This window comes from Balaenoptera borealis (assembly GCF_965194805.1).
Source record: "Balaenoptera borealis genome assembly, chromosome: 19".
Lineage (NCBI taxonomy): Eukaryota > Metazoa > Chordata > Mammalia > Artiodactyla > Balaenopteridae > Balaenoptera > Balaenoptera borealis.
Genome location: NC_138878.1, coordinates 62478797 through 62505204, shown reverse-complemented (window position 1 = coordinate 62505204; position 26408 = coordinate 62478797). Strand labels below are relative to the sequence as shown.

At 52.9% G+C, this 26408-nt stretch overlaps 1 protein-coding gene across 5 annotated transcripts; it reads right to left on the bottom strand.

Moving 5' to 3' along the window:
* Positions 1-3744: 3744 nt before the first annotated feature.
* On the bottom strand, positions 3745-21920 carry MED25 (mediator complex subunit 25). Of its 5 annotated transcripts, none has more exons than XM_082367611.1 (18): positions 21723-21918; positions 21582-21627; positions 21231-21355; positions 14738-14836; positions 14196-14316; positions 13778-13940; positions 13510-13640; positions 13182-13269; positions 12896-13089; positions 12332-12460; positions 11835-11920; positions 11699-11756; positions 11490-11597; positions 9076-9264; positions 8675-8746; positions 8329-8547; positions 7892-8075; positions 3745-5567 (listed from the first exon to the last, which is right to left on the bottom strand). In XM_082367611.1, the coding sequence occupies exons 1-18, from the start codon at positions 21854-21856 to the stop codon at positions 5323-5325; spliced, it is 2391 nt and encodes a 796-aa protein (XP_082223737.1). In that variant the 5' UTR covers positions 21857-21918; the 3' UTR covers positions 3745-5322. The 5 variants fall into 5 exon arrangements, with proteins under 5 accessions (XP_082223737.1, XP_082223733.1, XP_082223736.1 ...); XM_082367610.1 differs by lacking the exon at positions 3745-5567 and adding an exon at positions 7156-7450; XM_082367608.1 differs by lacking the exon at positions 3745-5567 and adding an exon at positions 7297-7428.
* Between the last annotated feature and the right edge of the window lie 4488 nt (positions 21921-26408).

Sequence of the window (26408 nt, the reverse complement as noted above, 5' to 3'; positions counted from 1 at the left end):
CTCTTCCGATACAGTATGATCCACACTGGTGAAATGGCAAGATACGAGTTGGTACAATCACTGATGTGCCAGATATTTTTTGGAGGGAGCAATTTGGCAGTTCTGTTGCAGTTTAAAGTGGGCACCCCACTAAAAAATAAATAGAAATAAAATAAAATGGGCACCCCAAAAGATCAGAAATATTCTACATGGCCAACAATAGGGGACTGATTCAGACAGCTGTGGCATTCCATGGGGGAATACTATGCGGCCATAAAAACAGAGGGGGACTTCCCTGGCGGTCCAGTGGTTGACTCCTCACTTCCAATGCAGTGGGCGTGGGTTCGATCCCTGGTCGGGGAACTAAGATCCCACATGCCGTGGGGCATGGCCAAAAAAAAAAAAAAAAAAAAAAAAAAGGGACAGAGAGGGCTTTTTGCCCTGGTATAACGTGCAAGATACTCTGTCAGATGATAAAAGTAATCTACAGAATAAAGCAGACTAAGTTCTAGAGATCTTCTGTAGAACAAAGTGCCCATAATTACTGACACTCTACTGTGCACTTAAATTTAAGAGGATACATCTGTTAAGTGTCCTTACTACCCAGCCCCCACAAACACACACAAAACCAAAGAGACACAAGGAAACTTTCAGAGGTGATGGATGCGTACTACCTTAATTGTAGTGATGCTTTCATGAGTGTATACATATATCCAAACTCAATCATACCTCAATAAAGCTGCTTACAAAAATATAAAGCAGGCTGCCACTGGATAGAAGAGCCAGAAAATGAGTATATTTCTCTGTTTGCTTCTACCTGCTCGTTCAGATCTCTGAAAGAATACACAAGAAATTGGTTACTGGTCTCCAGAGGGGGCTGCGAGAGACCATGCATTGGGTTGATTTTGGAGCCTCTGAGAGTGTGAACCATAGAAGTTTTTTTATGCAAAAAATAAGTTCAATCTTTAAAAAGGCAAATAAATAGAAATAGAACTGGCATACTCCTCAATTTTGAAATTTTCCAGCTGAGACTGTATCACACAGGAATCCCTGCACAAATGAGGGGTTAAAGATGTTATGTATATGCTGATTCTCTGTGGCATTTTTGATAATAGTGGAAAACTACACAGCTACCCAAAGACAGCCCCCATGACCCCCACCTCCTGGTATTATAATCCTTGTATTATCTTCTCAGCCTCAGCGTGGGCTGGACCTAGCGATAGCTGTAATGAACAGAATACGGCAAAAGTGATAGGCCATCACTTCCACCATTGAGTTACAAAAAGACTGTGGGTTCCATCTTGGGTGCCCTATGAAGAGGCCCACATGGCGAGAAACCAAGGGAGACCTCCAGCCAAGAGCAAGCAAGGAACTGAGGCTCTGTGTCCAGGGACCTGCAAGGAACCAGATCCGGCCAGCAGGCATGTGAGTGATCTTGGAAGTGGGCCTTCCCCCAGTGGAGCCTTCAGATGAGACCACAGCCCCAGCCCAGTTGACGGCAACCTTGAGAGACGTTGGGCCAGAGGCACGAGCTAAGCTGGGCCCGGATTCCTGACCCAGAGCAACTGCAGGACAATAAACACTTATTGTTTTAAGCCACTGAGTGATGGGGTTTGTTACATATCGACAGACAGACAGCTTATGCAGCCGAGATGGTCTGTGGGATTGGAATTTGTCCACTTAATGGACTAGGGAAAGCAACCGTTTAATAACAGGACATAAAGCCTCATGTAACGAATGATGTGGACAAATGGTCATGACTCAAGTGAAAAAAAAGCAAGATAAAGAACATACAGAAACTGACCTCATTTACATAAAACATTTAAGAAACTATAAACGTGTCTACAACCACATGCATGTAAACCCAACACCAAACTGATGTATCTGCCTCTGGGGAGGATGCTGGTTCGCTCAGTGTTTGGGGTGAGAGGGGAGAATGAAGTGTGAAAGGGTACTTCACTTTTTATTCTACACACTTCAGTGGTTTTTCACCTTTATGAAACTAGAATCCTGTATATCGCAATACATTTTTAAGGTTAACTTTTTAAAAAGCCAAGATGGTGGGAAAATATATATTAGTGAGTATTGTGTACCTTGAGACAAATATACCTTTTTTAGAAGGTGTCGTTTTTCTCATACATTTTCTTTATAGAGGTAGTAGGTGGGCATGCTCTCACCCAAGACAGGTTTCCAACCATTAACGTGTCAGTGTTCTAGCTTTTTTTTTTTTTTTTCAGTTATGTTCTGCCACTTTTGCCAGATCTGTTCCTGTGGAAGAATTCTCAATTCCCAGTTTTGCTTCCAGCTCTAAACGCATGGTCCAAAAGCAAATTGGTCAGAAATGAAATGTTTCCAACCAGTCACTCATCCAATTACAACCTTCATGGATGCCCTGGTGGTACTGACAAACTGGCATGCATTTTTAGAAGCAGTTTTGCCCTCTAAGAGTGCGTTTTGGCCAGTGATAACAACCATGACTAATAGCAGCTCTCCTGAGGGGAGGGCTGTGCTGAGCCCGCCAGGTACTCAATCCTACGAGGAAGTCACTACTTGCCATGTGGGGAGACTGAGGCTCACAGAGGCCTGGGGACCTGCCCAAAGCCACACAGCTCATTGGTTCAGAAGCTGGAGTCTCAACACTGAGGTGCTAAGGTCTGCACCATTTCTTCTACACTTCAGCAGCTTTAACAGTACCTCGTGCTCAGGGAAAAATGTTCCAGAAAGATTTGCTCTATTGGCGTTGGCCGGTTCTCGGGGGTACTTTAAAGGCTGTTGTCTACACCCCGGCTGTGAAATGTGGAGGTGAGTTCTCCGTGTCTAGACCTCCACTCTCCGGGCCCACCCGTAACCAAGGGCTTTCTTCTGCCTCACCCTGTGTATGATAGGCACCCGTGATGACACTGTGACAGTCCCTTTGGTTCCTCTAATGGGGCGCTGAGGTCAAGAGGGCCTCATAGGCCCACAACGGCCAAACCAGTGACTGGAAACATTTCTTTGTCTGATCAATTTGTCCCAGATGGACTCGAGCCTGTGTTTCCCTGCAGGGCAACGTCCACCCCGGTGGGAACGGCACGGGCTGCTCCCCGCTAGTCTTCTTCCCTTTTAGCGGCTTTGGACACAGTCGATCACCCTCTCCTCAAAAACTCGGCTTCCAGAACACACGTGCCTGCCTGCTCCTCCTGCCCCCGGCCCCCACCCCACCCTCACGCGTGGGTCCTCCTCTGGCCTCTGTCCTTTGTCCTCGCGTCTTCTTCTTCCAGAGGTCACAAAATGGCGGCCCGGCGGCCTCGTGAGACCCACCAGCGGATTTTGTTTGGTCCTCACAGTGTTTTTTGGTTTTAATTTGAATGCAGTTAGGCGGGGCAAGCAGTCCCCAAGTTCGCCACAGTCCCCATCAATCCTTGTCGTCTTACACCCGTCCGCGTCACACATTTCCATCACCTGCCTGGTCCCTGGAGCCATCTGAGTTTTCAAAAACCCCTGCTACACACGCTGCCTGGGAAACCTCACCCGCTTTTCCCTCCTTCGACCGCCACTGGGATCTCCTGCTCCATCTCTCATCTGCGTCAAAATCGCCGAGGCAGCTTGTTCCAAATGCCGACGCCCAGCCTCCCTCCCGCCCCCGGATGGATCTGCTTCGACAGTTCTAGATGGTTCTAGATGGTTCTAGGGCAGAGATCATAAACTCATAAATGCCGGCAGGAGCCAGGTGGGCCACATAAATGAGTGAACTTGACAGGTATAAGAAAAGTCGACGGCCAGAAATATAATCAAATGGAATCTTTACTGAACTCTGGTGAATGCATGGAACATAATACAAACATGTATGATACTGGAGTTTATATTTCAAATCCAAAATTGAAAAAATACAAATTGAAAAATAGAAATATTTAATTACTAAAATTTTTTTCTCTGTCATAATTCTTCTGCTCCCTGACTTGAAGCCGGCAGGCGGACGTCATCCCTGCCACCCCCAGATGTCAACGTCAGGCCTTGGCTGTCATGGTGGGATGGGTGGTTGAGAATTCAACCTGGACTCCTGAAGCTGGGAGCGATATTGAACTTGATTCAGTTTTGTAACGGAAAACGGCTGTTCACAAGCGTGGCCGCTTCCAAACACGGAGGTTCAGGACAACCACTGGAGAGTGGTGTAGGGCTGTCATCTTCCGACGGAACCCACTTAGGAACCAGCAGCTTACTGCCCTGTAGTTCGTTCAATAACTACTATTTGCGGTCTGCATTCACATGATCGACATTAACCAACAAAGGCAAACTGGACAGTGTTAGTTTGTTTTCATGAAGTCTGGATGCAGAGAGCCCTTGGGGGAATTTGGTCTTTAACCCCGCGAGTTGGGTGAACATGGTCTGGGCCATGTCTTTCGTTTCTGGAAACCAACTGCAGCAACGAAAGGGAGTCAGAATATTCCCTGCCAACGACTTCCCCATTTTTGCCAGGACTGGGTGAACACGATCATACATTCAAGTAGCTGTTTGTGTACGTCTTTGCGGAGAAAAGAGAGTGTTCAGAAGGGTTGGAACCTCGATCGAAAGTCTCCGACTGACCTTCTCAGGGGAACCAAGGTGTGGCTTCTGCCTCATCTGAAATGAACCAAGTGGATGGACTGCAACGGTTCAGACTGCTTCCACACATCCTGTGACAACCAGGTCACAGAGCTTCTATAAAATACATCGGGTCAAGTTCATCACCAGCCTGCCCGTGGTTAAGGTACACGAGTCTGTCACGGACATCATGTCGTGTGTTCCATTGACTTTCTTAGTAAGGTCAGTGCCTGGTGATTGATGCAACGACCTGACTTGAGTGCTTGGATCAAGGCGTCCCCTGTCGGTCCCCTGTGACACTGATCGTTTGATCACCACCACGGTCTGTAGCTGTGCTCAGGCATTTTGACCAGTCTCCATGAAACTGTGCATTTCTCTCAACACACAGAAAACAGGTCACTTCCCAGTGTCGGGCCTGCCTTGGCACCGTGTCACAGATTTCTTCGGTCACATCGAGATTCTCCACACCACAAATAAATAAAGCTAACTGGGTGGCAACAGTTCATGAGCAGCGATAGAAAAGGCCACGATTGATTTGACTCGTTCAAGCAACCGGACTTGTCAGTCTTCGGATTTCTCTTCACCTCCCCATGGGATGCAGACGCCTGCTAGACTTAGAGGATGGTCCAGACAGACATGAGTTTCTGTTCAGGAGGCGTCATTTCTGCTCGCTTTTAAACTCGCTGTCGGTAGGCTGGAATGCCCAGGTGACTCTTTTCACATGATTCCGGAACCGTGCGTGGCAGCCGTGCCACTGCTCCCGTCTGCTTCCCAAAACCAGCCCTACTGACACTTGAGGCCCTTTTTCAGTTCATTGAGTATCGCGTCTCGCGTCTGCTCTGTGTACTGGTCGAAGCTCTTACTGTGCTTGGATTCATAGTGACGCCTCAGGTTGTATTCTTTCAACACAGACACGATTTTTTTGCATATTAAGCAGGTAGGCATGCTCTTCACCTCCACAAAGAAATAGGCTCGCTCCCATTTCTCTCGAAACACGTGGCCCTCTCGTTCTCTCTTTCGTTTTGCCACTTTTGGTAGAGACATGGGTACAAGAAAGATTTCACTGTCTCCGAACGCTACCACAGGAACAACAACAGTGCAAGCCCCGTGCCAAAGGCAACAGCCTCCTGCCTCGTGGTGGGGGAGTCAAGAGGGAGTGGTGGGGACTGTGGCGAACCAGAGAGCACACGCCCCATGGAAAGGGGCAGCTCCAGCCCGTTGTTTGCTAGGCAGAAGGGCGGGCCCAGGGGTGCCAGATCTTCTGACTTGTCAAGAGAAGCCAAGACTGCAGATTTTGTGTGTGTGTGTGTGTGTGTGTGTGTGTGTGTGAATCATCCTGATTTTTACAACTAACTTGTTAGGAAAAAAAATGCCACATATGCTAACACAGGGAAGGCCAAACAAAACTCATCTGTAGAGTGGCCCACGGGCCACCAGATTGCAACCTCTCTCCTGGGACGCCGCCCGGGCATCTGATGTTAACCGGCGTCTCAAACAATGCGGATGCTGGTGGTCCAGCCGTGGACCACGCTCTGAGCAACACTGCTCTAGGGTCTGACAACGGACAACTAATTTTCTGCCCCCAGGCCAGAGCACCCCTGTGCTCCAGCCACGTGTCTGTATCCAGCCGTCCCCTGGACGTCTCTTTAAGGACGACCTGAGGCCCTTTGCCTCATTACATCCCAAACCTGTACATCCTTACATTCCTGCCGGGTTTCCCATCACCAGGACGGCTCCACCGTCCACCCTGTCCAAAGCCCTGGAAGGTAGGTCTCTGCCTGGGACCTGGAGCCTGCCCTCTCCACATGAGACCTCATCCATTCTGGTGTCTTCAACCACCACACACATACTGTCGCTAAGGACACACATCCTGGGCTCCCAACACGGCCTTGGTCACTTGGGTGTCCCTGGACCATCAGCACTCACTACTGGCTCCTTCTCCCAGCTCCTTGCCTCAGGGAGGCCCACTGTCTACCACACACCCAGGCCAGGTCCTGGGCACCGCCCTCGACCCCACCCGTACACCCCCAGCTTTCTTCACACAGCACACTAGTCTCTAGCCTCACCCCTCCTGCCCCCCGACTCGGCCCAGCCCCTCCTCTGGCCTCTCCTCTCCCCAGGGAAATTGCCCCGGACCCCTACCTGCCTTCCGTCCTGCCCTGTCGCATCCCACAGCCCAGAGGGGGCCTTCTGAGAGCCAGCCGACCCAGGCCTGGCCCCTGCTCGTGGCCTCCTGCAGCTCTTCTGCATCCCCTGGACAAGCCTCCAGCTGCTTGGCTTGGAATCCGAGCCCCGTCCCCGCCTGGCACTCACCCACCTCTCTAGGCCCTCCCTCCCTTATGCTCGTGCTCCAGGAGCATGGACTGACTTGCTCCTCTGACCACCCCAAGCTTCCTCCTGCCCCCACACGTTCATTTCTGTGGTCTCCGCACCTAGAGCGCCACCGCCTTCCTTCCCAGCCTCCCTGACTCCTGCTTCTCACAGACGCTGCCAAGCCCAGCTGGCTCAGAGGCCTCCTCCGGGCCCAGCTGGTACCCTCTCTAGCTCCACGAGCGCACGTGGCCCTGGGAGCCCTGCCCGCTGCCTCCACATCTCCCTGGAGCCAGGCTGCACCCGCTGCCTGACTCGCCGCCAAGCCCTGGCCTCACCAGCCCGGGGCCTCAGGGACGTCTGCTGAAGCGAGAACAAGGACAGAGGTGCCTCCCCCCGTCTCCTCCTGCCCAGTCCTGGGGGATGTCAGTGACGGGAGCCGGGGCGTGTGTTAAAAGGAACTTTATTGGGTGTCGGGGGTTCAGATGAGGTCCATGAGGATGTCGTCCTCCATGACGCTGGGCTGCAGGCCCGGCTGGGGGACCGGGCCCCGGGGACCCCCGCTGAGCAGCATCTGACCTGGGGGGCAGTGGGGAAGGGACTGCATCTCCCAGTAGTCCCTGGGGCCCTGGAGGGCCCTGGGCCTGCTTCCTCCCTCCTCCTCTGGGAGCCCAAGGCACTGAGTGGTCTAGGAAGCCCTGGGGGGGACCCACAGAGGCGCCTTCTGACGCCATGGGACCACAGATAGTCCTTTTCCCGTCAAGCCTTTGGGAGCCCATCCCCCAACATACCTCTCTGGCCCTAAGGCGTTTCTCAGCAACCCCAGGAAGACACACGGGAAGGGAACGGTGGGGAGAGCTCCTGCCTCCTTGGGCCCCTGGGCTGTATTTCCCAGGAGCCCTTAGAGCCCCAAGAGCCACGGGCGACCCGCTATTCTTCAATCCCAGAACTTTACTTCCCAGAAGTCACTGGTCTTGGGGCTCCGGTCCCGGGGCTGTTGGGATACTCAGTCCAGGACCTGGCCTCCCCCGAACCCCCTTACCTGGCAGTGGAGCCCTCGGGGGAAGCTGTGCAGTCCAAGACTGGGTCGGCGGCGGTGGGTGCAGGAGCGGGGGCCCCAGCTGGGGCTGCCCCAGGCCCTGGTGCGGTGGGGGCAGCAGTGCAGGGGCCCCTGGTGGCTGGAGGTGGTGGAGGGAGGCCTGAGGCGGGGGCACCCCAGTCTGGGGCTGGGAGAACAAGGAAAGCAGTTCAGAGGCCCCTGGTGGGGAGCCCCCACCTCCCCCAGCCCCTCAGGTAGCTTCTGGTCTTTCTCCCAAGGAATCTTAGCAGAAGCCCACGTAAGACATGTGGGGAGGAGCCAGGCGGGTCGCCAGTCACACCCTTCGATCAAACCAACCTCCCGCCTCCAAGATGAAAGGAATCAAACTGTCAAGGCCCAGGACCCACAGCTCCCATCTGCCGCCCGCCCCCAAAGCTCACCGGTGGTGGGTTGAGGAGGAGGCTCCGCAGCTGGGGGTTGGCCCCGGGGTTCTGGGGCCGAAGGATGGGTCCGGGAGGGGGCGGGCCAGGGGCCGCTCCAGGAGGGCCTTGCGGGGCGCCCGGGGGCGCCTGGGCGGCACCCTGGGGCTGCGGCTGCCCCGTGGCCGTAGAGGCCCCCACGGTACCCTGTGGCTGGGGCTGCGGCGGGCGGAGCTGGAGCTGACGGGAAGAGACGGGGGTGAGGACAGAGCCCCCAGACACCCTGACCTCTGCGGTGGGGTCAGAATCACAGCCTCCTCCGGGGCCTCCCCCGCCCGGGCCCTGACCCCACTGGCCCTGTCCTCACCAGGTTCTGCGAGGGCCTTGCCTGGTCCTCCAGAATGGGGCCCAGCCCCGGGGGTGCCTGCTGTGCCCCCATCTGTGTGGGGAGAGAGGGAGCAGATCAGTGGCTGGGCGGGGTGTCCCCATGTCAGGGAGGGTCTGCGCCCTGAGAGGGAACCTGTCAGGAGCTGGGGACCTTTTCTGTGGCGGGTGGGCGGGTCTGGGAGGTAAACCTTACGTTCCCAGGTCCCCAAGAGGGGGCTGTGCCTTGGAGATTCAACGAGAACACTAAAAAAGGAGAGAAATGGCGCACGGCAACATGGGGATAGGACTGAATTTGGCAGGAGGAAGCGCCCAGCACTGGCGCCCCAGGAGGGCTCCGCGGGGTCTGCTGCGAGCTCGGGGCCGGGGGGCCGCGGCGCTCACCCCGCGCTGCTGCTCCAGCTTCTGCTGCTGGACTTGCTTGTGGTTGGTGATGACCTGCCGGATGCCGTTGACGAAGCCGCTCTGGTCGTAGGGGATGAGGCCCATGAAGATCTTCTTCTTGGACGAGTACAGGAGCATGAGCACGCGCACCTCGCAGGGGGCCGTGTGCGGGAAGTGCACGCAGCCCGCCTGTGGGAGAGCGTCGCAACTGGTCACCCCAGTGACCAGGAGGAGGCCTCCCACCCACCCCCCGCGTTTCAGATGGTTCTAGAGGCCCCACAGGCCAGGAGTGGCAAGCTTTCTGCTCTAAAAGGTTGAGGAGACTCAAGGTTTGGCTTGAGGCTGCTCCAGAGAGCTGGGTGGCCAAAGGAACAGGGCGAGGCTGGGATTCTTGCTGACCACTGGGCAGGAGAGCAGAGAGGAAGTCCCCCCAACTTTGCCACACCGCGGGAGGCTGCCCTCCTCAAAGCCCCACTGGGAGGGCCCACGGCTGAGAGGGAGGGGCTTCAACACAGAGCTGATGCTGGAATCACGTGATCAATGGTGGTGGCGGATACACGACTGACTGGGAATCCGAGAGGCCCTTGGGGGCGCCACACCCTGTCGGCCTCAGTACCTGCAGTGAGAACCTCGGGGAGCAGCACTAACGTCCCAAGGGATGTGACTCTGGGACGTGCGATACACGTCAGGCATCCTGCCCGTGGCTGGACGCACAGGAAGTACCCGGGAAACATTAGCGAACGTCAGGTGAGGCCGTTAATACGCGGGGTGTTCAGGAGGTGGGCTCTTGGGGGAGGAGGGGCTGATAAGATTGAGGTCCCCGCTGTAGAACCCTGGCCAAGTCAGCCTTGCTTTCTCACGCGAGGCAGACCCTGCTAGTTGCCTACCATCTGCCCTTCTCCCCTGCGTAGAGAACCCCGATTCCGTTTGGGTAGCAACACGTCCGGGTCCCAGTGCACTCATGGGTGCCTGTTCCCCGATGCTCTCCTATGCAGCCAAGGGTGGCCCAGTGGCCTGGGTCTGGCCCAGGACGTGAAGGGAAGCCTGCCTGAGAGTGTGGGAAAGTGCTTTCCTAAAGAGAGGGGAATACACAGCTGATGCCACGCCTCCTTCTTGCCTTCCTACAGCAAGTCAAACAAGAGTCCTCGAGCTTCGAAAGCCATCTTACAACCACGAGAGAGAAGCCAAGAGAACCCCAGAGATCCTGGCCCTGACGTCATGGGGCTACATAACTAACCCCGAGAGCTGCTCACCTCTGGATGTCCTGTTACGTGTCACAAATGAATGTCCGCTTGTACAATGCTCGCTTTGGGGACATCCCTCTCAGAACCCAGCTGCCATGCTGTGAAGAAGCCCAAGCCGCACGGGGAGGCCACATGTGGGCACCCGATGGCCAGGCCCAGCTGAACCCCGCTGACAGCACCATGTGAGTGGGCCATCTTGCACCTCCAGCCCAGGTGAGCTTTCAGATGACCACAGTCTCAGCCGCCACCTGGCAGTAACCCCCACAAGAGTCCCCAAGCAAGACTAGCCCGGCTGAGCCCAGCTGACACACACAGGACTAGGAGAAAGAGTAAACTGTTGTTTTAAGCCTCCACCCCAATCATCTATCTGTTCTAAAAACTCTGCTGGTTGGGTGTATTGCTATTTGCAGTTGAAGGTATTCCCAACTCTCAGGATCACCTTCTTTGTAGAATTTTCCTGAGGATTCCATGAGGTAATCCACCAAAAGTCCCCTCTCCTAGAAAAGTGCCAGATCCACAGGATGTACTCATTAACTGGTTCTGCTCTATTTAGAGAGCCTCCCTCAGTGTTATGAATTGAACTGTATCCTCCAAAAAGACACGCTGAAGTTCCAAACCCCAGCACCTGTCAATGTGACCTTATTTGGAAATAGGGTGTTTGCAGATGTAACAAGTTAGGATGAGATCATTAAAGCAGACCCCAATCCAAATGACTGGTGTCCTCATAAGATGACAGAGACACACACACAGGGAAGAAACACACAGAGGGAAGACAGCCATGTGACAATGGAAACAGAGACTGGAGTTTTGCTGTCTAAAGCCAACCCCGCCGGGGGCTACCAGCTGTAGGAGGCAAGGAAGGGCCTTCCCCTAGAGGCTTCAGAGAGCGCGGCCCTGCTGACACCCTGATTTCATTCAGACTTCTCTTTTCCGGAAGTGCGAGAGAATGCATTTCTGTTTTCTTGGCCCCAGGAAGCCAACCCAGCAAACCCCCGTCAGAGCCAAGGGTTTTAACGTGGAACGGACCTCAATCTGGTGCATGTTGTAATTATAAAAAAAAAAAGCTAAGGCTGAGGAACCCGAGGTCACAAAGGCAGCCCCACCATCAAAAATGGCTCCCTCGGGCCCAGGAGGATGGGGAGTGGCCGCCCACCCGCCCAGCCCACTCACAAAGCCGTTGCCCATGATGCGGTAGAGGCCTTTGAGAGAGTCCAGGTCCTTGTTGGTGAAGTGGAACTGGACCATCCTTGAGTTCCGGAACAAAGGGCCCAGGGTGGTCTGCGGGAGACACTGACGTCAGCCAGCGTGCGAAGCAGGGACGTGAGGAGGGGAGGACAGAGGCGGGAGGGGGTGGGCGGCTGTCCTCTCCCGCCACTCACCAGCAGCTGCTGGGGGATGAGCTGCATGATCAGCTTTTGGGGCCACTGCTCTGTTTTCCTGGGGCAACAACGGGAGGGGCGTCAGGAAGACGCACACCCCAGCTCACCGCCCACCCCACCCCCAGCAGGCACCTACAGGTTCTCGCCGTGATTCACGTAGACCTGACAAGGCAGCGACCGAGTCAGCTTAGTGTTGGCGTCCACGGAGGCAGGTTTGGGCTTCTGAGAAGAATGGCATGTCACGGTGAGAAAGGTCCCAAGCCTCCATCCCCTTGACCTCTCCTGCCCTACCCTGGGAGCCCCGAAGCTCAGGACCCCCACCCCAGTTTAAGTCCCATGAGCCCTGGGCCCCTCCACCAGACCATCAATCCCACAATCCTCTAGCCTTCAAATTCCACAAACGCTGGGGCTTCTCCTCTTGCCCCCGAATCCCACAGCCCTCTGTCCCCTAGATGCCACCATCTCCTGGATCTTCCCTGGACCGAGAATCCAAGACCTCTCTTAATCCTGAATTCCGGGCTATAAATCCCACGTGTCCTTGGGACTATCCTCAGGACCACAAGTCCCACGACCCCATGGGGACCCCGGCCTAACCCTGCACCCCACCAGGCCTGGCCCTATGGATCCACTCACCTCCTGCCACTCAAGGACCCCACTCCAGGCCAGAAGTTTGTTGGAGACTGACTGCTGCCCGCCGAGGGCCGGGGCCCCGAGCTGGGCCGGAGAAGGGCCACTCACCCCGCCTGGGGCCACGGTGCCCGCCTGACAGAGGGGAGGAAGGAGGGCCATGGGGCAGGGTCAGACCATCTCCTGGGAGGGAGTGTCCTGAGAGAGGGACAAACCAACAAGCAGAACGGGACGGAGGTCCCTTCCTCTGCACCCCCAGGGCCAGAACACCAACCACTGGGCCGTGCCTGGGACCATAAATGCTCTGACCCTGTAGGATTCAAAGACTCTCAAGCCCCTGATGTCCTGCGCCCCCAGGACCCCTCGGGCTCCTCAGAACAGTCTTCACCCACCCGGAACCACAAACCCCATGAGTCTGCTCCCGGACCCGCTACTCAGTGTCGCCTTGGCACAAGCTCCACGAGCCCCTGAGGACCGCGAACAACAAGACCCGCGTGCCCTTGGGCCTCCTCAGAAAGGCCAGCTGCTCCTCCCCTGCACTGCGTTAGCAGCCAGAAGGCAGGTACCTACCATGGATGGTGCCCCGGGCTGCGCAGGGGGGGCCAGGCCCGGGCCAGGGGCCACAGTGGAGACCAGGCTGGGCTGGGAAGCAGGAGGTGGCTTGGGGGCGCCGGGGGGCCCCGGGGGCAGCGGGGGGGCCTGGGCCTGGCTGTAGGGGGGACCCACTCCTGGAGCGGCTTGCTGAAGGGGGTTGATGGGCGAGACTGCGGGCGAGACCAAGGGAAGCGGTGGGGGCGGGTGTGTGGAGAGTGGCCCGGCCGCCCCCGGCCCCGCCGCGTGCCCGCCCGGGACTCACAGCGAGGGCCCAGCCCCGCCTTCTGGCTCCTGGCGGCCTCCACTGCGTTCTGGGCAGCCACCTGGGCTGCACTCAGGTTCCCGGGCACCTGGTGATACAGGGGAGGGGCTGGTGAGGACCACCCTCCCCAGCTCCAATATCGCAGGAGCTCGTGACTCCCATCACCCCACAGGGACGTGATTCCCCAGCCCTAAAACTTCTACCCTCCAGGTGTCTCAAGGGAGATGCCCATCACCCCCAAGGCCCAACATCCAACTAGGTCTCTCCCAAGGGACCAGGGCTCCCGCAAGGCCCCAGGAGCACGTCCCTTCCCTGGTGATGTTCGCACCTGGTACTGCTGGGGCACAGGGGGCAGAGGCTGCTGGGGGGCTGCTGAGAGCGTGGCCCCCGAGGGTGGTGCTGGAGGCAGGGGCACAGGCTGCTTCGGCTGCAGGGGGCCGGGGGCCGAGCCACCTCCGACTGAGAGCCAAGGATGGACGATCGAGCCCCACGAGAAGGGGATTGAGAGACAGGAAGAAAGTCCAAGTCAGAGGTCAGAGGGAGCCCGGGAGGACGCCCCTCCCGCGCCCGTCCCCCCAGCAGCACCCGGGCCTCACCTGGCAGCACAAGCCCCCGCACCAGCACCATGTGCCGCGGGTCCTGGCTCACGTCTGCTGGCGGCTGCAGCGGCTCCAGCATGGCCGGGGGAGCCGCCTTCTCGAACAGAAGCCGCAAGGCAGGCAGCTTCCGGGGAGACACGATGGAGAAGTATATTCCTCGCTACAGGAGAGGGGACAAGCAGTCAGGACAAAGCCACCAGGCCAAGCCCTGGCTGTCACACCTGCTTGGCCCTAAAACCAAATCCCATCAGGCTTTGGGACAGGAGACCCCAAGACCTGTATTAGCTGCCCCAGAGAACTCTGGGTTATAGTTCTTCCAACAGGAGCCAGCAGCGCTGGCCACGGAGTCTGTGACGACCCTGGGACCCAGCACGGCAGGCCCCAGCCCTCCCGCCTCAGACCCAGGAGTCCTCACCTCCCCAATCTTCTGCACCAGAGTCTCCGTCGTGCACCCAGAGTATGTGGTGCTCTCGACAGCAGGCAGCAGGTATGGGGGTGAGTTACAGATGAGGAGGCAGACTCGGTGTGTCTGGCCGCTGCCGAGGACAAGGAAAGATGTGGAGCGCGTGGCAACAGGGGCCCTGAGAAAAGACCCAGAGCCAGCACCAGCAGAGGTGCAAGTCCTCCGCCCCACAGGAAGTCAGGAGTCAGGCCCCTACTTCACAGCTGAGAACACTGAGGCCCGGAAGAGGCTCCTGACTCACTCTAAGATACCCGGCAAGCAGGGAAGGCAGGAAGCAGACCCAGAGCTGGCTCCCCTTTGGTGAGGACGCCGAGACTGGGCACAGGCCAGGTGTCCTCATCAGAACACCGCCCGGACACCGCCTGCTTCCTGGCCCCAAGTGTCCGGCACGCAGAGCCCACCCACCTCCCCACAGAGAGGCTGGGGGTGGAGCCCCGAGACAGGCAAAGCAGGTTACGTGCCAGGTGGACCGAGACCGACGTGGGCACACTCACATCTGCTCCCGCATCTTCTTGAAGTCATCGAACAGCTGCAGGGCTGTGCTGAGGCCTTCTGCGATGAGGCTGCAGCTCTCGCCACCCCCGCCCATGAACCTGCAGGGGGCCAGGCGGTCAGCCCCCGGGGGGCCCTGTGGCTCCCCAGCCCCTGGGCCACCCTGGAAGGGCCCAAACCCGTGCCATCCCTCTTCGTAGACTGTGCACCTTGGGACGGGGACACTGCAGAGTTCCCTGCTCTATCCCCAGTGCTGGCATGAGGACAGGGGACATTTGTCATCTCCTGCAAGGCAGTCCCTCTGGCAAGAGGCCCCATCAGAGGACAGAACAGAGAAAGGGCCCAGGACTCTAAGCCCAGGATCCTGTGCTGGGCCCCAGTGCCTGTGCACCTTGCCCTCTCTGGGCCATCCGCCCTGGTCTCACCCCAGCTTCCCAGCCTGGTGCACGGGCCTCCTCTGTCTTCCCACAGTGTTATGGGTTGAATTGGGTCCCCCAAAACAGGTATGCTGAAGTCCTAACCCTCCACCACACCTTAGGATGTGACCTGATTTGGAAACAGAGTCTTTACAGAGGTAAACAGGCTACAGTGAGGTCCTTAGGATGGCCTTAATCCAATATGACCGGTGTCCTTATAAGAAGGGGAACTTGGGACACAGAGACAGACACACTCAGAGGAAAGGCGACGTGGATGTGATGCGACACAGGGAGAATGCCACGTGGAGATCAGAATGACACTGCCACAGGCCAAGGAATGTCTGGGGCGACCAGAAGCTGAAAGAGGCAAGGAAGGAACCCTCCCTTTAAGTTCCAGAGGGAGCACGGCCCTGCCCCCACCCCCCCATCTCAGACTCCTGGACCCAGAACTGCGAGACAATAACTTTCTGTTGCTGTAAGCCACCTTGTTTCTAGTACTGTTACAGCAGCCCCAGGAAACTACTACACACAGATCTGGGTTTCTCCCCCAGCTGATCTACAGAGGGGTCACCAGTGTCCATCCCCGTGTGGCCTGTGGCAGGCCTCTGCTAGACTGCAGTTGTTGTCACCATGATTCTTCGGGTCACGTGGTCGCAAGGCTGACCCTTTGCCACAGGGGACATCTGTGCAGACTGGGCCCCGCTCTGGGAGCCCTAAGGGCCCTGTTGCTCTGAACCGTGGCCCCTGTGTCTGTGTCAGCACCTGTCTCCCCGACGAGGCAGGGACGGGGTCTGAGACCTCCCTTGTCACCAGCCTCACCAACCCCACCCCGCCAAGCCTGGCACAAGGGAGGCCTTGGGAACTGTGTGTTACATAAACAAATGGCTTCAAATCCAACCCTGGCCATCAAGGCCAGAATAGAGCCAAGCCCTCAGCTGGGCATCTGGGGCCCTGCCCACCTTCCACTCCATCCTCTCTGGGTGCAAGTCCTCCAGAGCTTCTTGGCTGTCCCTGGACTCCGTGATCAGCCACGCGCCCAGGCCTCTGCCTGTGCTGTCCGCCCCAAGACCACATACCACTGCCCCTTCTGGCGCAGGTGGAAACCCTGCTTACCTAACCAGACACCCAGCCCAGTGTCATCCTCCTCCAGGAAGCCTTCCTCACCTGCCACCTGATCTCAGGGCCCACCCTCAATCACATCACGTGTCCCCCAATACTGCGAATGTCAAGCTTCCTTCCACAGCCCACCTCCCCTCCAGACGGTGCAGCCCTCAGTGAGGGAGACCCAGTGGTCTGAGCCAGCTCTACAAGTACACACACAGAGTCCCGGGAAATGCCTGCTGAGTAAGTGAGCCACCGGAGCATGACCCCTCTGTGCCGTACCTGAATTCTTTCCCGGTGTAGACTTCTGCCCTCTGCTCCCACTCTCAGGGTGCTCAGGCCACACCACTGTTCCTCCTCATGACCCACTCCCCAGCCCTCCTCTTCCTCACCATCGAGACTCCGGTTTGCACAGGAATTTTAATGCCACAGAGTTGGGGGAGGCCCCGATAAATGAACCAACTCTGGATCCACCCTACTGCCAGCTTCCTGTGCTGGAAGAAATCAAGCCATCTTCATGGCTGGGGCTAAGGAGACAGGGGTGAGGGGGTAGGGGAAGAGACAGGAAGCAACTGCTTCAGGCATTCGGGGTCTCCTTTTAGGGTGATGAAAATGTTCCAAAACTAAATAGAGAAGGTGGCTGCACAACATTTTCAATGTACTAAACGCCACTGAATTGTTCACTTTAAAATGACTGCGAGTTGGACTTCCCTGGTGGCGCAGTGGTTAAGAATACGCCTGCCAATGCAGGGGACATGGGTTCGAGCCCTGGTCCGGGAAGATCCCACATGCCGCGAAGCAACTAAGCCTGTGCACCACAACTACTGAGCCCGCGTGCCACAACTACTGAAGCCCACGCACCTAGAGCCCCTGCTCCGCAACAAGAGAAGCCACCGCAGTGAGAATACTGCGCACTGCAACGGAGAGTAGCCCCCGCTCGCCGCAACTAGAGAAAGCCCGCACGCAGCAATGAAGACCCAACTCAGCAAAAAATAAATAAATATTAAAAAATAAATAAAATAAAATGACTGTGTGTTATGTGAATTTCACCTCAATTTCTAAAAAATAATTTATGAGGGAAAGTGCGATTGACCACTTTGAGATCCCAAAGCTGGCTTTTTTTCTTATTGAACAGTAAGCATAAGCCACCTTTTGCCAGCTCAGAGAGAGACACATAACAAATATTTTGTCCAAGAAATGAGAAAAACTTAAAAATGGGCAGTGGGAGAGGGAATTCCCTGGCGGTCCAGTGGCTAGGACCCCGCGCTCTCACTGCCGAGGGCCCAGGTTCCATCCCTGGTCAGGGAACTAAGATCCCACAAGCTGTGTGGCGCGGCCAAAAAAAAAAAAAATGGGGAACGGGAGAAAGCATGACTAGTTGCAAAATATGTTTTAAATATCATAAAGTTTTAAATAAACCCCTCAAGTAATAAACATAAAGTAAAAATGAAATGATTCCTCATCCTCATGCCTCTGCCCCCAATTGCTCTGCCCGATGTCACAGCACTGAGTCCTCACCACCCACTTTCACGGGCTAACAGGCGCCGGGAGCCCCCCAGAGGGACTGAAGGAACATGAACAGCAGCCAGCTCCGACCAAGGACTTCCTACAGCCAGACTCCCGCCCAGCCCATCACCCCAGGGAAACACTGGCTCCAAGAGGGCCAGGACTTTGCCTGCCTCATACCCCCTAACTCCTCGGTGCCTGGAACAATTTGCCCCACAAACATCTGTTGAATGAATGAATGCACAGATGAATGAATGAATGCACAAACGCACTGTCACAACACCATGGGGAAGACACTTGGGCTATTTTCCTTCTACCCTAGCCTTTCTTTTTTTTTTTTGATTATTTATTTATTGGCTGCAATTGGTCTTCGTTGCTGCGTGGGGGCTTTCTCTAGTTGTGGCGAACGGGGGCTACTCTTTGTTGCGGTGCACAGGCTTCTCGTTGCAGTGGCCTCTCTTGTTGTGGAGCACAGGCTCTAGGCCCGCAGGCTTCAGTAGTTGTGGCACACGGGCTCAGTAGTTGTGGCGCACGGGCTTAGTTGCTACGTGCCATGTGGGATCTTCCCGGACCAGGGCTTGAACCCGTGTCCCCTGCGTTGGCAGGCGGATTCTTCACCACCGAGCCACCAGGCAAGTCCCTACCCTAGCCTTTCTGATGGGTCACTAGCTGTAGGCGGGAGGGGGAACCACCCCTCTTGTCAGAAAGGAAAATGTTAACATCAGAAATGAACCTCTCCAAAGCAAGGACGTTTCAAAAATCACACTGCCTGCTTTGTTCCATAAGTGATGGATGTTCCAGGAAAAGATAAGATTTCTCCAAGCGTGAACAAAACTTGCTGACTTTCTTCGTGATCTCTGTTACAGACCGGCCCTGAATGCCACAGAAACTGAATTTAGATGGCTACATAGGACTTGATAAAACAGTGACGACTGTGAATATTAAATAATGGCTTAAAATGTTTATCAGCTGATTGGGAGGATTCCGGTGTGACGACTGTGAATATTAAATAATGGCTTAAAATGTTTATCAGCTGATTGGGAGGATTCCGGTGAGCATACAGCACACAAATCTTTTTTATTTGGTTATAGGTGCAGTGTATTCCAGGTTGGTTAAAGGGGAGGGTGAATACGGGATGAAAGTATTCCGAAAGCATTTCCCTCTTATCTTCCCAGTGCCCTTGACATTTTTAAGTAAGGGGGTTTAACTGCTTTTCCTGACACCCACCACCAGAAGGTTTGGTTTCCTGGTAATTATCTTCCCCACAGCTTTCACTCGTTCATTTATTCAGCAAAGGTCTCTTAAGGCCTCTTGGGTCCCAGGCCCCAACTGGAAGCAAACAGCAGGGAAAACACCCAAGTCCTGGACATTCACAGTCCAGAGGTGTAGAGCTGTGACAGGGAAACACCTGGGGACAATGGGGGCAGAGGAGAGAGCAACTGGCTGCTTGCCAGAATCAGGGAAAGGACATCTGAGTCGGGTCTTGATGTTTATATAGGAGTTTACCAGGGGGAACCAGAGTATGAAGTGCATTCTGGGCATTCATTCATTTACTCACTTGTTCAACAAAGTTTTCCTTAGGCCTCCTTTGTGCCAGGCCCTGTGCTGGGTGCTAGAGACTTGAGGGACATTAGACTTGGACTTGGGCCTCAAGGAGCCCCCATTCAACATTATTCAAGTCTTACCACAATCTAGTCCAGAGGTTCTTAAATGGGGTGGATTCTGCCCCCAAGGAGATATCTGACAACGTCTGGGGACATTTTTGTTTGTCAGACTGGGGGAGGGAAGTAGCCACTGGCATCTGGGGGGTAGGGGCCGGAGATGCTACTGAACACCTTACAATGCACAGTACGGCCCCCCAATAACAAAGAATCATATGGCCCAAAGGGTCAACAGTGCTGACGCTGAGAAACCCTGCTCTACCCTGACCATGAATTCTAAAGACCATGAGGGGGAAACTTTGCAGTGTTCAACTTTGCAGTGAACGTGCAGCACCCAGTCCAGCGCATACAGCCTGGAACAAAGCAGGTGTTCAACAAACATTTGCTGCAGGGACGTACAAAGAAAACAGCGAACTGGTGTTATTTAATGAACCCTGACCAGACCCTGAGTTGAACACAGTATGAAAATCAGGTCCTGTCATCCTCCCAGGAGTCCTGAGGCATGGACTACCATTATCCATCTGCAATCCAAGAAACAGAAACACGAAACAACGGCAACAGCTTAGGTAGCACTTAATACGTGTCAGGCACTGTTTTAAATAGTCATCAACTCGTTTAATTCACGAAGTATCCCTACAAAGTCACGGTAACCATGTCTCCAATGATCCTCATCTCCTAGTATTCACGCCCCCCTCAAACACTGGACAGGACTGACTTGTGTACTAAACAGAATGTGATATAAGTGATGATGTGTGACTTCCAAGATTTGATCATAAAAAGCTCTGTGGCTTCCTCTTTGCTCTTTCTGTTGGATTGCTCAGGCTGAGGAAAGCCAGCTGTTGGAGGACACTCAAGCAGCCCCACGGAGACACCTTGTGGCTAACATCTGGCAAGGAATCGAGGCCTCTAGCCAATAGCCATAGGGTGAGCCAGCCTGTAAATGGATCCTCCGGTCGCAATCACACTGTTGGATGACTGCAGCCCAAAGTCATGGTGACTGCAATCCCACAAGAGACCCTGAGCTAGAACAACCCATCGAAGCCACCCCTGAATTCCTTACTTACAGAAACCACATGAGATAATAAATGTCTGTTGTCTTAGACCGGTTAAGTTTTTTTTTTTCCTTTGGCCACGCCTCCAGGCATGTGGGATCTTAGTTCCCAACCAGATATCAACCTGTGCCCCCTGCAGGGGCAGTGTGGAGTCCCAACCACTGGACCGCCAGGGAAGTCCCAAGCTGCTAAGTTTTAATGTTACCCAATAGTGAATAAGTAACACAATAACTGTAAGTACCATTAACCTTCCCGTTTTAGAGACAAATTATATTAGACGCAGGGGACAGAGAGTTCTGTTGTGGTAGAGCCGTGCTGTGGCCCCAGTCTGTCTGCACCTGCAAGAGCCTGCAATGTCAACTATCACAATTCACTCCAAAGCACAGAGGCCTAGCTTATCTTGGCCTAGCCCCACCCCTCTTGCAGTCAGGCTTCAATGCCTCCATCTGAAAATGGAGAACTAGAGTAGAAATGAGAAGCAACAGGCAGAAAAGGGAGGAATCACACGTGGGTGCTGGAGTTCCACAGGCCTCCTTGACTGGGAAGTTCTTTCTACTTCCGAGCCAGACAGCAACATCAGCTAAGCACACAGAACCGACCACAGAAGTGACTTCGGGATAAAACCACAATCCCCATCACAGCCCTTTTCAGCCAACTAATGTGAGGGGATGGATCCTGCAGCTCAAATCCAAGCCACCATTCCTCCGCGGTCCGTCACAGGGTCCCCCAACCCTTCCCAAAGCCCAGAAAAGAGCTCACTTAATGCCATCGAGCCAGGTGACAAACTCATAGGCGCTGCTGGTGGGAGCGTGACATTGTACGTAGGACTCTGGGGCGCAGTCCACCGTGTTGAACACCACGAGGCTGTACTGGGTCCCCCCATACTGGAAGGAGAGGACAGAGAAATTTTTCATCTGGGACCCCCAGCTCCCTTTTCCCTCAGGGGAGTTGGGGCTCCCAGCTCCCCGTCCCTTAGACCCAGGAGTCCAGACCCCAGCCCCTCCCCCCTCAGACCCAGGAGTCCAGGTCCCCGCCCCCTCCTCTCTCAGACCCAGGAGTCCGGATTCCCAGCTTCCCTCTTCCCTCAAACTCAAGAGTCCCAAGACTCACGTCTCCCCCGAAGTCCGTCTCGGCAGGAGGACCACCATTAAAATACCTGTGAAGGTCGGAGGTGAAAGGTCGGGGTGAGACAAAAGACTGTGGAAGACTAAAGTCGGAGGGCGGGGTTGGAGTCGCGGAAACGGCACTCACTCGATGGCCGGGAGCAGGTAGTGCTTGCGGAGCCCCTCGAAGTAGGGCCCCAGGTTGGCCGTGCCCTCAATTACAAACACCACGTCAGCTACGAGGCCCCCGGCGCGGGCCGGGCCCTCCGACCCGGGGACCATGCCCCGCGCCGCAACCACCGCCGCCGCCGTAGCCACTGTGGGATGAGCGGAAGTGCGCCTGCGCTGCGCGCGCCCCCCGCCGGACGGCCTTGCGTCGCTGTTGACGCTCTAGTGGCCATGTTTGTGCGGGGCACCCAGGGCTGGTGGGTTTATCTCCATCCTCTTTCGCACCCAGTGTGTGCAAGACTCAAAAAGGACCTAGCGAACCCCTTCGGGGGCCTGATGTGGAAGACTGAATTATTGGCAGAACTGTCGAGAGAGAAATATATTGAAAGCGGTGCGCAGCCGCCATTTTTGAGCGGGGCGACCATTCCGACGCTAGTTTCAATGGGAGGGTCTGGAGACCTGGTTGCTGTGCAACGCGTACGCTGCCCTTGTTTTCTAAAAGAGAGATTAGGTTTCTAGTTAAGTTCTTTCTGGCTTGGGGGGATGGGGGGGGTGGGTCGTGCGAAGGGTCCAATCACATCATCCGAAACGGGGTTACTAGGCAACGCTTTAAGGTTGCAATCAACTCTGAAGGGAGTGCAGCTGTTTTTCCCACGCCGAAAAGAAACCAAACTCCAACCCAAGTGGAGGTTGCTGAGCAACACTTGCTAGTTGTTTTCTGGGAGAAGAGCCAGAAACTGACCTAGAACATAAATACGTTCCAGGTGGATTAAAAATGTAAATGTAACAAATGAAAGCATAACACTGTATAATCCTGAAGACTGGAAAAAGAGTTTCTTATCATTACAGCAAAGCCAGAGAGCGTAAAATATTGAACTGTTTGCATAAGACTCCATGAACCAAGTTGAAAACGATACTGTAAACTGGGAAAGTCATTGTAACTACATAAATACATGTTACTAATCAATAAAAACTAAGGAAAATAGAAATACTTTATTTTTTTAATGGGGAAGGAAACTAAGCAGGCTTTTCTCACACGCAAAAAATATTAAAAATAGCAAATATCTGAAAGCCGCTCATCTTCAACAATTAAAAAGTGCTAACAGAGGGTCCAATGACATAGCATTTTACCTTTGTCATGTTAATTAAAGTTGGAAATAATAAGTCCATGAGGGTGGGAGGGTTTGGGTGAAATGAGCCGGCTCAGAGGTGATCTAGTGGGGGTGGAAACCAAAACGACTTGCTCCAATGCAGTTTGTCAATATATTTCAAGGTAAAGAGTGCATTGCTTTGCACTCAGCAGTATCACCATTTTGTCACATGAACTTTATCGATCCCTTTTTTCTTTTTTCTTTGATGAACCCTTTTAAAGCAAATCCCAACATATTTTACCTCTACATTCTTGACAGGCATCTCTAAAAAGGTGGATATTTTTGCACGTAACCACTATGCCATTAACACCCCTAACAAAATTGTGTTATTTCTTGGTATCATTGAACACTTAAATCCATAATCAAATTTTCCCAATTCTCTCAAAATGCCTTTTTACAATTGTTTTATTTGTATCAGGATCCAAACAACGACCAAACACATATTTAGATGGCTTAAATTTCTTTTAATCTAAAGCAGCTCCCTTCTTTTTTATACTAGTGTAATTAAATTTTTAAAAAATTATAAGGAAGATAAAAGTAAGTTGGAGAAAGGCAAAATGATAAATTGGTAAGGAGATTAAAATGGTACCTAAAATTCCCTCCTAACCCTAAGGAAACTTTTCTTTAGATAAGCTGAATGCGTGATTGGCTCCATTAACTGATTTTTAACCATTTCCATTAATGTATTACAAACGGTAAGTTAAACAATGAGCTATTTTAGCCTGGACTTCAGCTTCTGGCATTATGATACATTAGGTGATATGACATTGTTTTTGTGACATTGGTGGTTTCATAAGAGGTAGGGGTAGTCTTCAAGTATCTTCCCTCCCCCACAGAGGAAACAAATTTTAAAAAAGATGCAGTTGGAATCGAACTTCCTGCCCCAGATGGGACTGCACTGGCATTACCAAGAGCCTGAAGGCAGCTGTGATTTGTAAAACTTAAGTGTAGTTCCCCAGCTAAGCAAGAGCCGTCCAGGGCAGCTGATCTAGTTCCAGGATAGTAACACTGCTGACAACCTACAGAAGTAGAAGTGAATCCTCCCTAGAGGACTCTGATTAATATCACAAAGACCACCAGCACAGAGGCAAAGATTGAAATTAGAGTCCACAGAAACAACAGTTAACAGATGTAGGTCCCCCACCTCCAGGTACTGGAATTGTCAGGTTCGTAATGAACCACACTATGCAAAATAATAGGAGAAATAAAGGACATTAAGTTATCTCGTGCTGTGTAACAAATTACCCCAAAACTTAGTGGATTGAAACAACAACATTGTTACTTCGCAGTTTCTGTAGATCGGGAATCCAGGCATGGCTTAGCTGGGTCCCCTGCTTCAGAGACTATAATCAAAGTGTCAGCCAGGGCTGTAATCACCTCGAGGCACAACTAGAAAGGATCTGCTCCCATACTCATTCTTGCCATTGTTACCAGGGTTCAGTTCTTCACAGGCTATTGGCCAGAGGTTCCACGTGTCACCCACCAGGGTCCTTGGACTCTTTTTTTTAATAATTTAAAATTTTTTATTTTATTTATTTTATTTTTAGCTGCATTGGGTCTTCATTGCTGTGCGCGGCCTTTCTCTAGTTGCGGCGAGCAGGGGCTACTCTTCATTTCGGTGCGCGGGCTTCTCATTGCAGTGGCTTCTCTTGTTGTGGAGCACAGGCTCTCGGCGTGCGGGCTTCAGTAATTGTAGCACATGGGCTCAGTAGTTGTGGCTCGCGGGTTCTAGAGTGCAGGCTCAGTAGTTGTGGCGCACGGGCTTAGTTGCTCCACGGCATGTGGGATCTTCCCGGACCAGGGCTCGAACCCATGTCCCCTGCGTTGGCAGGCAGATTCTTAACCACTGCGCCACCAGGGAAGCCCCCTTGGACTCTTTAATCAATAAAAATTGATAAGACGCCAGACAAGAAATTCAGGCAAGCCTTTATTTGGACTCTTGCTGCAGCAGGAGGGAGTGAAAACAAGAAAGAGGTGCCCTTGTTTGCTCCGTGACGGGGAGCAAGCCGGTTCCTTAAATGGGGTGAGGGGAGAAACAGTTTTTCGGTAGGCAGTACTTCAGGAAGTAGGAAAATTTTAAATTAACCTGGAAAGATGATCTGAGAGACAAGAAGGAAGAGGGAGAGCAACATGAATCATAAACATTTACGTAATTACAAATAAATATTGCCTGCATAAAATAAGAAATATATTCAACGAGGGCATTAAAAAAGTCAAACTAAAATGCTGACAACACTAGTTGGTTAGTCTGGGAGGGAGTTTAACGGAGTTAAGCTGTTATATTCTGTTTGTATTATTTGAGAGAGGGTTTAAGATCTTTAACTTTTTGCTGAATTAAATATGTAAGGTAAAGTTTCAAGGATAACCAATAAAAATAAAAGAGAATTCGTGTATAAATTTGAAACCAGAAGAAAGAGAAAATAATGGACTGAGGAAACAAACAAAAAAAAATCCAGTAAAAGATAAGAATGGAGGAAAAAAGCATTGAAAAGGCAGAACAAGAAATATAAAAATAAAATGATAGAAATAAATCTAAATATATCAGTAGAAAATAAATATAAGTGGACTAAAGAAAAAATTCATAGAACTACAGGGAGAAATTGATATTTTAGTTCATTTGTTATTTATTGCAGCTTATTCCTCTAGTTTAATGTAATTTAATGTGCAGGGTAAATGTCTTAATATTTCCTATCAGCTATTAGAAATCAAATCCAGAGTGCAGACAAAACATGTTTAAAAGAAACAAATGTGGGCTTCCCTGGTGGCACAGTGGTTAAGAATCTGCCTGCCAATGCAGGGGACTCAGGTTCCATTCCTGGTCCGGGAGGATCCCACATGCGGAGTAGCTAAGCCCGTGCGCCACAACTACTGAGCCTGAGCTCTAGAGCCTGCAAGCCACAACTACTGAGCCCACGTGCCACAACTACTGAAGACTGTGTGCCTAGAGCCTGTGTTCCACAACAAGAGAAGCCACAACAATGAGAAGCCCGCGTACCGCAACGAGGCCCCCGCTCACCACAACTAGAGAAAGCCCGCGCACAGCAACGAAGACCCAACACAGCCATAAATAAATAAATTTATAAAAAATAAATAAAACATAAAAGAAACAAATGTTTTTTAATATTACTATATATTTTGTAAATATATTTGGATAAATGAGGGCAACTGTTCTCACAAAAGAGAAAAGATCTAGAAAACCATAATTCAAAAAGAGTCATGTGCCACAATGTTCATTGCAGCACTATTTACAATAACCAGAACATGGAAGCAACCTAAGTGTCCATCGACAGACGAATGGATAAAGAAGATGTGGCACATTTATACAATGGAATATTACTCAGCCATAAAAAGAAACGAAATTGAGTTATTTGTAGTGAGGTGGATGGACTGTCATGCAGAGTGAAGTAAGTCAGAAAGAGAAAAACAAATACGGTATGCTAACACATACATATGGAATCTAAATGGTTCTGTTGAACCTAGGGGCAGGACAGGAATAAAGACACGGATGTAGAGAA